The 16,551-nt window shown below is 36.8% G+C and overlaps 1 protein-coding gene and 1 long non-coding RNA gene across 2 annotated transcripts; both read left to right on the top strand.

Moving 5' to 3' along the window:
- The first annotated feature begins 1,680 nt into the window (after window positions 1-1,680).
- LOC114546197 (low affinity immunoglobulin gamma Fc region receptor II-b-like) lies at window positions 1,681-3,692 on the top strand. The gene is made up of 5 exons (XM_028564885.1): window positions 1,681-1,815; window positions 2,017-2,269; window positions 2,575-2,823; window positions 3,306-3,482; window positions 3,682-3,692. Exons 1-5 carry the CDS (start codon window positions 1,759-1,761, stop codon window positions 3,690-3,692), a joined length of 747 nt encoding a protein of 248 aa, XP_028420686.1. The 5' UTR covers window positions 1,681-1,758.
- A 337-nt stretch (window positions 3,693-4,029) lies between these two features.
- Window positions 4,030-6,190, top strand: LOC114573909 (uncharacterized). The gene is made up of 4 exons (XR_003694988.1): window positions 4,030-4,080; window positions 4,410-4,484; window positions 5,238-5,333; window positions 6,082-6,190. It is a non-coding gene; the product is annotated as an uncharacterized LOC114573909 (long non-coding RNA).
- The last annotated feature ends 10,361 nt before the right edge of the window (window positions 6,191-16,551 follow it).

Here is a 16,551-nt window from a genome sequence, read left to right as displayed (position 1 = left end):
AGCACTCGTCTTACCGCCAGTAGCAGCAGAAAGCAGAAGCCAACAGGCAATTGTTATTTAAATAAACTCCTGGTGTACTTACAAACTTTCCAATTCATTGTTTTATGAGTACATAACCTATTTGTACTACAGTAGAGTTTTGGTATCATTTTGGGCATTATTAGTGCGGTAACTTACAAAATACACAGTTGGATCCATTAGCGCCCGCACTAAGCTATTCAGCTGATAACGCTAACTCTCCCAATGTTCGACCCAGGTGAAAAAAAAGCTTCTGGGGGGGGGTGTTTGGCTCGAGGTCATGGTGCAAAGGACCCTAGGGTGAAATTACTCGGAACCATCATCATCATTTAAGGGGTTTTCAACCTCTGGTCACACATTTTATCCTTCATTTCTGATGACATCACTATGACCTCATCAGGGGTATCTTCTCAGACTTGACAGTGCTCCTCCACAGCCAGAAGAGACAGTATATGTGCGTTTTCATATTTGTGTTGTTGGTCTAAGCATGAGTAAATTGATCTTAAAATGCTCATATTATGCTTTTTGGCGTTTTCCCTTTCCTTTGTGTTATATATCTTTGTTGTGCATGTAATAGGCTTTCAAAGTAAAAAATCCCAAAGTCCACCCTAAAGGGACTTACAATGTCCAACATAAAACCCTGTTCACAAACTGCTCCAAACAGGTCTATTGTAGTCCAGCCTTTAATTCAGAGATAAATGTGCGTCAATAAAACATGTTATAATGCTCGTCTAGCTGCTAGCATGGCATGCCCTCATACTCTGCTTCTGACTGGCTAGTAGTCCTTACCTAGCTACTGCGCATGTGCGACTCCCAACAAAGATGGAATAAAAGTGTGATGCCTCACTCTGTAGCTACAACAGAGAGCTCAACACACAGGATGAAAAGAGGAGCTGCAGCAATGTGCAGAATAACAAAATATATAGTGTTTTTGGAAAATTAATCTATTCTGATAAACTCTAAATATAACTATGAACCTGAAAATGAACATAATATGAGCACTTTAATAAGTTACTGTAAACTGGTGTGCCCCTTTAAAATAATTTGTTATACTGAATTCCAATACATAAATTCCCATGCATTTACCAGATTTTGTGGTTTACATTTTTAAACACTAGCTCTGACAGTTGACCACCTGAATTAAAAATATGTTTAACCCCCAGAGTGACTTAGACGTCAACGATGGTTATAATGCTATAAACTGATGTAGCCTCTACTCTGCACAGGAAAAGGAAGTACTAAAACTTCACCTTAGGTCATATTTAGCTGGTTTTCAGTCTGATGCTCTGACAGTCAGCAGCGAGGGAACATGGAAGTCACAGCACTATGCATCAGACTGCGTGAGTACTGAGACTGTCTTCAGTTTTACTCTCAAATCAATTCAAACTAATAACTGTATTTCTGGGCTCTATGGTTGTGTAGTCTATCTGAGTAATACATATTACAGTTAGGGTTATTGTCCTATTTTTTAAGTCTCATCAATTTATATTTTTTATTTTAGTTCTGTGAAAAACATGTAGACACACTTTTACACACTATTTACCATTCCAACTAACAATACTTAATCAGAGCAGCTGACAATGCACAGTAGTGGTACATGTTGTTGCTGCATTGCCTGATTATATTTTAGGTTTTTTACATGTCTAATGTTTCTGTCATGTGTTGACAGTAGCTCTGAGTTATTGTACCTTAAGACATCTATTTCTAATACACTGCTATCCTTTGTCTGAACAGTGGTGAATGGACTGTTGCTGCTCACTGCTCAAGCTCAGAGCAGTTACTATATTCAGAAAGCTGGTGAGTTGAGGTTTGGTATAAAAATAAACATACATTTGTATAATCTTTGAACATGTTATTTGCATATTTTTTGTCTTTCTGGAACTTCAGATGTGAGATATATTGTATTTTACAGCTTTACATTACTGCACTGAGAGTGTATATTATATTTGGGAAGATATCTCTTACTTTATTCTTTCCTTTTTTTTTCCTCTGTCAAAGATGCAGTTTTTTTCTCGTATTGATCCAAACAGACTGCAGTTCTTTGAATATGAATCCATCTCATTTTATTGTGAGGGGTTTCATGGTCCAACGGAATGGAGAGTGATGAAAAAGATTCCCTTGAATACTACTCGATGGGCTACATCGAAAGGGTTCTTGAACATTAAAGTAGCCTTTGAATCACACAGTGGAGAATACTGGTGTGAAAATGGAGAGGGAGAGAGAAGCAACAGCGTTAACATCACGGTTACTGGTAAGTTTAGCAGACACTATCTTGAGAAATATTTCTATTGTTCAAAAATGGCAAAATGTGGCTAAAAGCTAAAAAAAAACAAAGTGGAGCATGAGTTAAGAATGTATTTCTCAAACTTCATTTTAGATAAGTTGATGCACTTTAAGAACTTTAAGCATAATTTGTGTATCCATATTAAAGTCTGATATAGGGGTCACCTGGCTGCCAAGCAGAAATGTCTCATTAAGTGGACCCTCATGGTTCAGTGTACACTTACCTTACTGGCCTTACTACATGATTGATAACAGTAATTTCATGTTGTTCAGCTGGTGATGTGATCCTGGAGAGTCCTGCTGTCCCTGTGATGGAACAACAGACTATCACTCTGCGCTGTAGAAAAAAGGTGACATCCGACAGCCTTGCAGCCGATTTCTACAAAGATGGACACTTCAGTGAGACTGGATACACAAGCCAGATAACCATTCACAATGTTTCCAAGTCCAATGAAGGACTTTACAAGTGCAAAATCAGTGGATTTCGAAGAGCATCACCAGAGAGTAGGCTGGCTGTCACAGGTGAGACATAACAGTAAATATATTATTAATATAAACTGTAAATATCATCAGTAAGAAAATGATCCAACTTTTATACTACATTAATTTTAATATTCTTGCTATATGTATGATATATAAGAAATAAGAATTGCAGAGCTTAAAAGTTGCAAGTTGATTCTTGAGGTTGCAATTCCCATTACAGCTTATAATACACAACGCAGATATCAATGTTTTGTAGTAACCCATCTGATAGTTGTCAATTTAATTCATTGTTGACCAAAGACTAACATTGTCATCCCAAAGTTAGATTGCAGTCACCAGTACCTGTCGCTTAGAGAGAAAAAAATGTTTTAGACACACAAAAATTCAGTACTACTACTACTACTTTCATATCTTGACAAATTTTGACCTAGTATTGTTTTTGTCTTTGTAGTAAGAATTCTGATGAACTGAAACATTATACATGTACTCACAGACTGCTATCTTTTGTCATGGGGTTACAGCACATGTTACTCCCACACCTGTAGAGACAACACCTCAAGGTGGACAAGAGTCTTCTCCACATCCTCCATACCCTGGCTCCATTCAGCTCTCAATCCTTTTACCGGTTATCTCCTCTTTTTTGTGTGTGGCAGTGTTGCTGTCGGTGGTGGGACTACTTTGCTGTCGGAAACATAGAGGTACAGAATTTTTTTTTTTCTGTGGAACAAAATAGAAAGTATTCTTTCTGTCATATAAAATGGCTTACTAAAGAAGAAAACAGAAGACAGCATAAAAGTACAGAAAACATATAGTGTACTAGTGGCCTAAATGTAACCATACCCTACCTTACCCAAAGGTTTTAGTTCTGTGCCACTATATTTAACTTGCCATAAACAGTCTTTCATTAGTGTAGATACTGATAATTTAAAAAAAATGTTAACTGCACATTATCAAGAATTGTCCAATATTGACGTTACAGAGTTGCAATAGGTTTGGTTAAATGTTACACAAAGCTACAGCTGTAACGGTAAAACGGTATGCATAGGTGACAAATGCAGTATCCCTGCCAGTTTCCAATGAATTAGGAAAAATCTCCAGTCAGCTGAGCTTTACAATTTCCAACAATGACAATGCACAAAAAAAGTTTTTATTTACAAAGCTTCCTTGGAGGTCATTGAACATGTAATGATGAAAAAACTTTACTATTAGTTCTCAGATTTTGCCTATACCTCCATTTTCCTTTTCCATGTAGTTGTTGCTTTTCCTCTGAGATGCCAACAACAGGATCAGACCCAGGTAAGTATCAAACATCACAACACAAAGCATTTATATAGTATATTATTGTCATAGAAATACATTTAGGCAATAATTAATAGTACGTTATTATAGTAATAAACCTAATATCCTATCTTATACTCTGTTTAATATCAGTCAGTCAGTATTGTAGTATTTCCAACTGAGGCTATCACTTAAGACAAAAGGGTTAATTAAATCACTTCATCTGTAAATATTTAAAATATTATAAGTTTAAATATATAAGTTTAAATGTATACATCTGTTTTACCACTATTCAAACTACTTATGTTAAAATATAAATTTATTATTGTAATTTTTATTTTTTCCAGTTTGTGAACAGGCCAATGTAGCTGAACCACACTGTCAAATATATGCTAATGTCCCAGAACACAGAACTAAAAGAGGTATTTCTTTGACTTAATATAATTTTAATTTTATAGTACTTGATTTGTGTGATTTGTTAATTCATGTTGAGCATAAAGCTGCTTACAGATCAGCGGTTAAACCACAATGTACTGTAGGTCCAAATACATATCGCAGAGACTTTATCCAAGCCAAGGGTAGCGCTTCCTCCAAGTTGTCTCCATGGCACAGCCAGCACAGAGCAGTTTAACGGCTGGTCATGTTTGGGTAGCTTAAGTCGTTCTTACAAAGACCAAATAAAGTACAGATATCACGAGTGAAATGTGTTCACATGCATCTTTTATTGGAATAGTATGATGTCTTAGAAAGTGTTATGCAATAGTGGACGTTTTGGCTATTCAGAGAAAACTCACTTCCTTAATGGAAAGAAAATGAAAAGATTACCCTTATTATGACTGGGGACTAAAGTTCTTTCATAAACAAGATTGTATACAACATTGGGAGTAATAGAAATATAAAAATCGCTATCATCAGCAAAACATCTTTAAAAATATATATTTTTTTTTATATTAATATTTAATTAGGTTGTTGAGAGCCAAATTTAAGATTGATCAAACCCTTATTTAAAGCCATCACATAAAGCAAACATGCTTCGTACAATGATACAAAGTACATTTATACATAAACACAATACTAGCCATGACAAAAAAAATAATATTACACAAAAGATAGGATAATGTGTTGTATCATAACATTTTATTTTGTTGTCTTTGTATATTCTGGGTCTCTTCCAGGTCGCCGAGAGCCAAAACACTGAATACTGACTGAAGGATGGAGGAGAGGCTCTGTTAAAGCTCGGTTACATAGTGTGTGCAGGATGGCCTAACATTGTAAGAACAAATTAAATCCTCAGTTATTTACAGGCTGTGGAAACAGTATTAACATGTTTCATGCAGTGCAACACCCAATATTGTTGAGTCATTCTTCATCAATCATTGGATGAATGCAGCATGGATCAATCTATTTTGCTTTGATACACTAAAAATACATGAAAAAAATGCTTTATTTAAATTCTCACAATGGAAAACCCAACATGCATGTCCACTTCTAACTATAATTCAAGACATTGAGTTGCAATAACACTCATACAGAAATGTGAAGGTGCTAAAACAAAATCAGTAACTTCAGAGCATTTACATGGGGAGGTTCTGTAACACTGGTAAAAATAGAAATGAGTATACAGTAACATTATTACTCATTCACTCAGAAAAATATATTTCTGGCACATGAGGACATGTTGTGTTCAGTGAAGAAATTCTCACCAAAGACTAAAAAACAGTCATCACAATTACAAAACGCTTTGTAAAACAGTGATCAGAAAAAAATGAAATTGTATATAATCACAAAATATTATATTAAAAATGATCTGCGTCTGTGTGTTTGTTTCCGGCATGGCGTATGAAGTGGATCCCATAAGTCAACCCCTACAGTGATAAACCCCAGCTCTTCACTCAGTTTGCACCAGATTGTCAGTTCACCTTTTTCGTACACATGCAGCCAACCCAGTTTTGTATCTATTTTTTGTCTTAAATTGCTGTCAAATTACCTTACTGATATCTATTTTTGCTTGTGCCTCAGGTTGCCACTCTCTTGAGAGGATACTCATCTCACCTGCTTTTTCCAGTGTTTTTGGAACAGTATTTGCCCTGCTCCCTCAATGTGTCCACCCCCTTCTACAGGACCCAATCCTTGCACATGGTTTCTTAATTGATAAATAAACCTTTTTGTGCTAATTCCTAACAACTGCCTCTGTGTCTGCTTCTGGAGCTAAGTGTGACATTATTGTACCTTTTATAGTGTCATTTTGTCTATTTGCTCTTAATATCCTGATATTCTCAAAGGAAGATAATGTCATCCTTGACACTTACCTGATGACCTCCACCAAACCCCCTAGCGGCTACAAGTATACACTGCAACACGATAATTGCTTAATGCCCTCATTAAGACAAAATATTACATTTAATTTACATTACATTTTGTGTTTTGGGACTAAAAGAACTAAACTTTTCTTAAATGTTACATTTTGTAATCATTTTGTAGAAAGAAAAGTAAATTATTTAGTTCTGATTGATGTTTAATTTGCATCTTAAAATTATAAGGTTTCACTTGATTAAAAGGAAATGGGCTGATGTGCATCGTAAGCAAACATCTTTATTGTTTGGACATATCTGTCACTTCTATACCTCTAATGCCTGACTGTCTGGACTGACCAGTGTAGTTCATCCACAAAGGGCAATGTATTCTCTCATCACAACAAACGTCAGTCATACAGGTACTCTACACAGAATGCTGCTTTTAAACTATTAAATTACCACCCTGTACATCTTTGCACAAAAAAGTACTGAACTAAAACATTAGTCAAACATTTTAAAAGGTCAGTCTTGCAGGTGTATTTCTATTTGGAGCGAGTGACGTAGGCGTCAAACCATGTGATAAAATCATAGACAGAAAAAGGTATGGACCTCAATTCTCTAGCAGCATTAGTGGTTAATGAACTATGATGGGGGAGGCTCCTTTCAGCCAAGACACATGTACACTACACGTAGAACTCTTGAAAAAAAAACGCTCTCTACCTTGATGTACACCCACTTGGTTTCTGCCTAGTGCTGTAAAGTTTGCGTTACCTCTACTTTGTGTTCACGTCAAGCTTTATTGCTTAACACAGATGACTGTGTGGGGGACTTTTTTCCCTCAGTGCATGGTCAATTTTCTGCTACTCATCTCCTCTGTGGTGAAACTAGCATAGCAACCACAGAGTTTTAAATTAGATGAAAGAATAAAAAAAAATGATTTGCCTGAATCATTTAACTTGCTTCCAAAGCAGAAGCAGGAGTATCCAGCTTCACAGCAACACCAGTCATCAACACTCCCTTAACAGGTAGCAAGCAATGTACTACAGATGACTATGCCTTCTATTGTACGATCGATTAGGTAAGATTCAGACTAACATTGAGAGAAGTAGAGAAGTCTACATTAAACTGACAATTTTCTATGAAACCAAAAAGATTTTAAGTGAGTGTAGTATATCCCCTTCTGTAATCCTTTTACTATGATTGTCGATGTATCCCCCAGGTCACTGAGAGCAGAGATCCCTGACTGGGACACAGTTACTCTGGTTTAAGTCCGTAATATTTTGACTTAAATGTTTGATATGTATTATGTGTGGACATTGTTTCAAATGTTATACTTTTGATAACATTAGTTGCAGTGTTGTGTATACTCATAATAAAGAATAAAACATCCATAAGGTTGTATAAAATGATTGATTGAGCACAGCTGCATGACTTTTCAAAGTATTTCTAAAAATGGACTGATTTGGTTCTAAGCTCTCTCGTAGCATCAGGATGCCTTTTTTAACCCATGTGTTTTCCTCCCGTCGACCTTGCACTAATTGTCCTCCCGGGTCAAAATTGACCCGGTCGGTTTTGCCAGTTTATAAAGCATGAAGTATAAATTATCACCCAATTCTGTGTTACATCTTCTTAATAACTTCTTTCCAACATATTACCACTAATTTTACACTTATTGTTTTTATATATGGTCAAAAAAACACATTTATATCAAATTGTACCTAATTTCTGAGTTAAAAAAAGCTGAAATTATGAATTATTTTGACTAACAGTTGAGATCAATTGGAACATATGTTGATGGGTTATCACGGACAAGTATAAGTCAAAGTTTAGTGAAAATACTGTTTTGAAACTATTTAAATTTTTTTAATGGCATCCAATAATCCCACTTGTCCTCCTGGGTCAAAATTGACCCGGTCTGTTTTGGCTATTAATAAAGCATAAAGTATGAATTATCACCCAATTCTATTTTACACCTTCTTAACAACTTCATTCCAACTCATTACCACTAGTTTTACACTTATTTTTGGAATTTATGGTGAATAAACTTCATTTACATGAAATAATACCTAATTTTAGGGGTAAAATAAGCATAAATTAGGAATTCTTTTCATAATAGTTAAGATCAGATGAACCTATGTTTGTGGATAATCACTGACTGGTATATGGTAGTGATTAGTCAGGATATGGTTTTGAAACCATTTTATTATTTTGAATGGCAGCCAATAATCGCACCTGGTGTCTTCCTGGGCAAAAAGTGACCTGATCTGCTTTGCGTGTTTCTAAAGCATAGGCAATTATAATTAATCACTCAAATCTGTGTTACCACTTTTATTCAACTTCATTCCAATTCATCTCAACTAGTTTTACACTTATTCTGTTCTATTTATGGTCAACAGACCTCATTTACATAAAATTATACCTACCTTCTGAGTAAAATCAGTTGAGATCTGAGATATTGAGAAAGTTGTGTTTGGATTAATGGCTGGTATGTGACAATTATTATATTTCCAGGTTAAAATTAACAAATGCAATTGTATTCACAAACAAAGGAGAGCTACCAAAAAGGAAAAAAATAATTTACGGAAAGTTAACTTGGCCCCTTTTTAGGAAAAGACACATCAAAGGTGTTATAACAACAAGTTTACAAAACTGTAGTTTGAAGTTGTGTCTGTATGTTTGTATTGTGTGTGTGTGCATGTGTCTGTGTACATTTTTATGTCAGGACAGCTCAATAGTGTGATATATTGCAGGTCTCAGCTGTTTCTGAGTGTGTGTTGTGTGTTTGTGTGGGTGTGCATGTGCACGTCTGCATGTGTACATGTGTGTGTGTGTGCGTGTTCATCTGCTGAAAAGAACAGTAGTGTGATCCACTGCAACGGGTGTGTGGGCGTGTGTGTGTGTTTGTGTGCGTGCGTTCATGTGATGAAAAGCACAATAGTGTAATCTTTTGCAGGTCTCAGCTACTGTGTGTGTGTGTGTCTGTGTGTACTGTATGTGTGTGTGTGTGCGCACACAAGCATGTGCACTCGTGTGTGTGTTCATCTCCTGAAAATCATAATGATCCATTGCCCAATTTCAGTATGTTGTGTTTGTGTGTGTGTGTGTGAATGCATGTGCGCGCACACCCGTGTACATGTGCACGTTTGTTGTCCGTGTGTTTGGGTGCATTTCCATGTGGGTAGTTCTCAGCTGCTGTTTGTATGAATGTGTGCGTTTGTGGGGGGGTGTTTGTGTGTCTCCGCATGTGCATTCATGTACGTGTGTGTGTGTGTGTTCATCTGCTGTTGAGCGCAAAAGTGCCCCATTGCACCACCGGGTCAAAATTGACCCGGGAAGAACAAAAATGCAATAAAATTAAATAAAACACCCAAAATTCTATGAAAGCAGTGATCATTAATTTTACTTGCGAAGAACTTCATTGGAAACCACCCATGCTATTTTTGGTTAATTTGGTTGAAAGAAACCCATATTTCTGATAAAGAAACTTTAAAAACGGGTCAAATTTGACCCGAAGACGACACAAGGGTTAAGCGCCTGACAGCCACATTGTTCTATCTGCTCTGTCTGTCCTCATGTCTCAAGATGCTGTTTATAAGAACAGAACTGCTGCAGCTTTTAAGTACACTCAATGTGGTCAAGTCCTGACATGTTAATTTAATATCAGCAGCTTGTAAAAACTTCACATATACGTATTGAACCATTGATATAATTAGAAAACACAAGCAACTGACCTGTATTATGGCACGTAAAAGTATGTTGCACTTCATATCACCTTTCACACCAAAACGCATTTTTAGCGGTGACCTTTATGCAGCCGACTGGGCTTAAATCCGATCCTTGGCCCTTCGCTGCATGTAACCCCTCTCTGTTTCTCCCCCTTATCCGTCTATCTGCATTCTATCTGATAAAATAAAAAAGCCCCACAGATTTAGAGTTATATAGTTAAAAAAATCACAATATATAACTTAAACCGGTTAACATCCTACAATCTTCCTTAAAGAGACAGATCGGTCAAGTCAAAGCAGCAGAGGCCAACATATCCAGATTTTTTAGTCCCGAGCATGTGTCCTTCCCTCGGGAGCCTACATTTCCCATTGTTGTGTTGAATTTTTGTCTTTAGTTAAGAATGCCCTACTGTGTAATTGTATTTTTCTTATTATGCTTACATTGTAAAACCTTGTCGCCAGACTGAACCCTGTGGCTTAGTATATCTCCAGATGCACACTTATCTTATGAAACCAGAAGTTGTGGTTTGAAGTTAGTGCGCTGACTTTAGGCCAAAAGATGAATAAGCAGAAGCGGTCCTCATTTTTCAAGATAGCACACTTTAAGGTACTGTTAGTCAGACTCTGAACCACCTTCCAGGGGGTACAGACCTGGAAGCTCTGAAGCTTTGTCCATTACTTTTTATAGTCTTTGGTTGGATATCAGTAGTGCTCTGGTGGCCAAATGGGAGCAAATCCCTGCAGCCAGATTCCATATCTTGTAATATGTATGTACAAACAGAAAATGTAATACTCCGCTGTTATGGTCAAAAGAGGGGTTTTCATAACAGGGATTTAAGAGCAGATATTAACACATATTAACACTGGATCACCCTAAGTTCAGCAGGAGCTTACTTTTGTGTCAAAATCACCCGTTGGTTACACAGGAAGGGGAGGTTCTCACCTACATTAATTTTCAGCTGATTTCAGTCTGATGTTTAGACAATCAGCAGCAAGACAGCATGGAGGCCACAGCTCTCTGCATCAGACTGTGTGAGTACGGAGTCCATCTTCATGTGACATTTAGCGACAACAATTGTAAATGGCTGTAAAAAGTTATTTATTACTAAAAAAGTTCATAATACGTTGATAGAATGGATAATTATTATATTTACTTACAGACATGATACTATGAATATAAACATCTCTGTCTGATACTCAGTTCTCTTCTTTCATGCCTCCAGTGATGAATGTGTTGATGCTGCTGGTTGCACAAGTTAACCTTTATTATTCTCAGGAAAGTGGTAAGTACCAGTCATGCAATGTATACTGACACAAAAAATATGTGCGTTTTAATGTATTATAACATGGCCCTCTTAATTTCCAAGCAAAAGTTTATTCATGCAGCTTTATTATTGTAACTAACATTTTTTATGCAAAGGGTGAGACTATCTGGCAAAAATATTATTAGATTATTACGAGTTAATATAATCCATCCTCTGTATCTCCATTTTAGAAGCTGTGATTGTTCCAACCAAACTGCAGCTCTTTGAATACAGCTCCATCTCTATTAACTGTGAGGGTTTTAACACCACGACTGGGTGGACTGTCATGAGAATGATCAAGGGAACGGGAAAGGTCAGCGAGTGTGTCAGTACCTGGGTGACAACACCAGCATCCGTCTGCGCCATCAAACCCGTTTATTCAACAGACAGTGGAGAGTACTGGTGTGAGACTGGAGAAGAGAGAAGCAACACTGTCAACATCACTATCACCAGTAATGGACATATTTATTCATAAAAAGTATTTATTGATAACCCATTATCCCCACAATATGTATATTTAATTTTGCAAAATTCCTGAGATGCAGTAAAGTTGAACTAAGCGTTTGTGAAAGTAAATTCCATTGCCATTTTCCAGATGTGGAAGATTATCAGCAATAAATTACGAATACGTAGTTTGTAGTAAATAATAATAGCACCTGTCTAGGGTTTCTAGGGTCTCCATTCCACTTACCCAAACAGGAGGTAATATAATCATGTCAATATCAATCATTAACTTAATAAAAGTAAAGGGGCCTAAACATCCAAAACACGTTACTATTGTCCTTTAAACCTCCATCATCATCATATATATATATAAAATTGACATTAAAATAATAAAATATGCAGTAAAAATACAACATACACCTATGATTGGTGTACGTAAATAACATGACTTATTCTCGGCTAAATCCAGGTTTGTTTCTTTACTTATTGTAGCTCTTTTGTTACTGTAAAGCATCTTCTAATGGTGTGTTTGAAATACTTTATTCAAACATTTTACTCAGTGTATTCCTGTGCTTATACATCCACACTGCACTTTAACTTTGTTGCTGTTTAATGACTAATTGTCAGTTTGTGGATAGACCAGTTCTATTAAAACTGATACATTTAGTTATTTAATCCTGTTTTTTTAGCTGGGGGTGTGATCCTGGAGAGTCCTGCTCTCCCTGTGATGGAGGGAGACGCTGTGACTCTGCGCTGTAGAAGCCACATGTCCTCCTCAGCCCTCATAGCAGAGTTCTATAAAGATGACCTCCCCATCGGCACCAGCTCCACAGGAGAGATGACCATCCGTGCTGTTTCTAAATCTAACGAAGGACTTTACAAGTGCAGCATCTCTGAGTTTGGAGAGTCACCGCAGAGCTGGCTGGCTGTCAGAGGTGAGAAATAACAGGGGTTAATAACTACTCAGTTGTGCCCAGTGTTAAATCCAAGCGTGGTGAAATGGGTTTTAGCCATTATGCTGCCCACTAATGGGATCTGCTCCCCATGGAACTAAGACATGACCCAACTGTAGCTGTTTTAAAAACTAAGTTAGTGTCAGTGTATAGTTTATGGGTATTTTATTTGTTTGGTCTTAAACTTCTTTGCACCATTATAAAATGGCATACTTGTGTTTATCTCAGTGTGTTGCTGTTTTGCATGTGAAACACTTTAAATGGCCTCTGTGTATGATGATAGTATTAATAATACATTCATTAGTATAGCACATTTAAAAACAATAGTTCACAAAGTGCTTTTACAGAGGAAACAAAAGCACATATAAATCAATACACATACCCATATGTACACATCATTTTAATAGTGAAAAAGTAAAGATGGGGCAGCTTTAAAGGACAGAAAAAACGATAAAATGAAATTAACAGGTTTTATGGTAAAAGGACAATGACAATAAAAACGTGACATCACATAAAAGCAAGTCTATAAAAGTGCGTTTTAAAAAGTGTTTTAAAAGAAGTCACTGATTCAACAAGATCTCTATAAGATGCTATATAAATGAATTCGCCTCACCTTATGTACTTAACAAGCACATAATGCATTGAAACACTTGTTTTTTGTGTCTTCACAGCGCTTCACATTGAGACTCATCCCTCCCCACATTGCTCCTGTCATATTTACCTCATCTTAAGGACTGTTCTCACCATTTTAATGGTGGCTCTGCTGCTGCTGCTGGTGGGACTGCTGCACTCTGGGAAACTCAGTCACACAGAAGCAACCGATTCCCTCTAACTGTAAATGTGAAGGTAACTGCCAGACGGAACAAACAAAGTAAACAACAGAGAATACAGAGTACAGAGTTTAATAAATGACTTTGGTCAATAAGATAAAGTATTTTATGTACATACTTCAATCTCTCCATCCTATGTGAGGAGATTAGAAAAGTACAATTAAGAAACAAGTCATCTCATGTGCTTTTTAGGCTGTTTGTTAAACAGTTTAGCGGCAAACATTTTAGTACAACTTTCAGCAACACAAACAAATGTAGCAGCCTTCATTAGATGGACTAGAAAAGGTTTCACAGTTCTGTTACCACTTGGTGTGGTTATTATCAGACTGTCAAAAGCAGATAACGTTCAGTAACCACAGATGAGCGCTTTACTATTTTAAAAAGGCCTGCGTTATATCTTATACTACATTTAATTTCAGATACTACTGATGCTAGTGATAATTTAAGCTTCTTAGACACAAACCACACAAAAGAGACAGTTTGTAGAAAGCTGTTCTCATGAACCATTGATACATATAGCTTCAAAATGTAAGCTCCACATAGGGGGAAAGTCAGGTGGATGTTGGGCCCAATGGTTAGCACAGCAAGAAGGTTCTGGGTTTGAATCCAGGTCTTTCGGGGCCTTTCTGTGTGGAGTTTGTCTGCTCTTCCCATGTTTGAGTGGGTTTCCTTTGGGTGCTCTGGTTTCCCCCACCATCAAAAAACATAGACTAGGTTCTCCAGCCAGTGCCCTTGATCAAGGCACTGGCTCAGATCTGGAGTTGGTCCCTGGGCGCTGTAAATGGCTGCCCATTGCTCCCTTGAGGGATGGGTTAAATGCAGAGAGATGAATTCTGCTACATGTATGTGTATGTGACAATAAAGTACCTTTAATAAAAAAAAACACACGGCTTTAAGGCATGGAAGTGGCGTTCATGTCCCGGAAGATGTTAAGCGGAAAACAAAAAAAACGTTCACCCAGGAAACCATTGTTCCTGTGTAGGGAGTACTAGTTAAGAGGACCGTTTTTTAAAGCAAAGCACAATCTTTTTTCTAATGTTAACTAGTCATTTGGTGCCTAAACATAACTGTTTTTGCTGCATGACCTTTTGTCGATTAAACAGTTAAAGCTGCTCCGTACTAGGTTTAAAATCATTCTTTTCTCAGCTAAATTTAATGGTAAAGACCACTAAACTTAACTGTCATGTGACCAGTCCCTGTAATTTCATAAAATATCATAGAAATTGTTGTGCAAAAGTTTTCGTACCATATCATGAGTTAGGCTTCAGTTTTGTTTTTCAAGACGTCTCCCACTCATACATGACCCTCCCTGGTCCTTTGGTCTATGGTGGCTGGTTCAACACTTTTTTTCTGACATAGTAAAGTTTCTTTCAGTACAATAGCTTTCTCTATTTGCCTCTTGGTGTATCACAGACATACAGTATTTGTCCTAGCTGTGCCTATGGAAGGTAAAAGTCAATAAATAAGAGTAAGACGTGTATACATTTCTGCATGTTTTTAATTTTTCTGTTTGCGGTGTTTGTATTCCAGCCAATCTATCAAATTTTATGAATTGTGGGCATTTAGCTGGGATGCCCTTTTCCTCTGTTAACATTTTCATCACAGCTCAGCTGAGTCCAGCAAACACCATCATCCTCCAGGATGAATTGATTCATTTTGCAAAATTTTTCAGGGTCTGCAGTTTATTGTATTTTACTGGGTATTTTTTTTAATAATGAAACGACATTGGTAGCTATGATGCCTTGAAGAAAGGTTTATGTTCTGCACAGTATTCACAATAAAGGTTTATTCATTAATTTCTTAACAAAATATGGTTTATTTATTGCCGCACACACATACAACATATTCAGTTAGTGTCTCAGTAAAGACATGACATTGACTCATTAATAAAAAGATGAAAAATACAAAATTTAACCCAAGAGGCAAAAGTTATTTATCAAAACATCACAAAACATAAAAAGGCCACATATTGAGCTATTAGAAAAAAGACAAAACCAATCTGTATATCAACAACATATCTCAATTGCATTTTTCAGCTAAAACATTATCAGCAACTGAAACTGTAATGATTTTATTTTCCGTTGATTTGGAAGTATTGGGAGGAAACTCGGCTGACCTCTACACCCCTAGTCACTAAACTTTGCATTAACCTACATCCTGGAATATACATATGCCCATTGCACATATTAGATATATTTTTTGCACAGTATGCACTCAATCCATTCAGCCTCTATTTTCTTTCTTTTTTCTAAACATCTATTTTGTCTATATTTGTTTCTGTATTTATTGTTTATTTTATATCAATATTCAATATGTTTGTTTATTAAGTACCAACCACCAAGGCACATTCCATGTTACTGACGTTTCTTATTCTGACTCTGATCGAGTGACTGTGTGGCAGATCAGCAGACTTTTCTCCCTATTTAATCTTTGAGCTGATTTTACCACCAAAAGGTGTTATTTACTCTAAGCTGAAGGAAACAGAACAACTCAGTAAATACTGATATAATATATCATAAATTCTTCAGGATTATTTATTCACACTTACTGCACAGTCAGTTAAAGACATGAAATAAAATCGTCAAATATTCACTTGGTCAGGACCCTTGGAGTCACATTTTAACACTCTGGTTCCAGAACCCCTTGGTGTCATTTAGGAACATGCAGGGTAAAGCCACTTAGGGTTAGGAAAAGATTGTGGGTGAGGTTAAAAGATGGACATTTAAATGACATACGGGGGGCACAAACCTGTACAGCAGTGTGTTAGTAGCAGCAGGACAAGAGTGGATGGGAAACCAAAACAATGTAGGTACAGAGAGTGCGGATCGGGCTGCATTTTTCTGTCTGAGCCCGGCCCGCGTCTGACAGAGCAGTAACCGAACCCGACCCGAGCCCGATAGGCATTAAGATATTTCTGTCTGAGCCCGAACCGAGCCCGA

This window comes from Perca flavescens, chromosome 19, assembly GCF_004354835.1.
Source record: "Perca flavescens isolate YP-PL-M2 chromosome 19, PFLA_1.0, whole genome shotgun sequence".
NCBI classification, from domain to species: Eukaryota; Metazoa; Chordata; class Actinopteri; order Perciformes; family Percidae; genus Perca; species Perca flavescens.
This window is presented reverse-complemented; position numbering and strand designations above follow the sequence as displayed.

Bases quoted from the DNA above. Each gene is read 5' to 3' on its own strand.
- LOC114546197 (XM_028564885.1), top strand. From the start codon at position 1,759: ATGGACTGTTGCTGCTCACTGCTCAAGCTCAGAGCAGTTACTATATTC. The intron at 1,816-2,016 runs GTGAGTTGAGGT...CCTCTGTCAAAG, and splicing joins TTACTATATTCAGAAAGCTG to ATGCAGTTTTTTTCTCGTAT. The intron at 2,824-3,305 runs GTGAGACATAAC...ATGGGGTTACAG, and splicing joins GAGTAGGCTGGCTGTCACAG to CACATGTTACTCCCACACCT.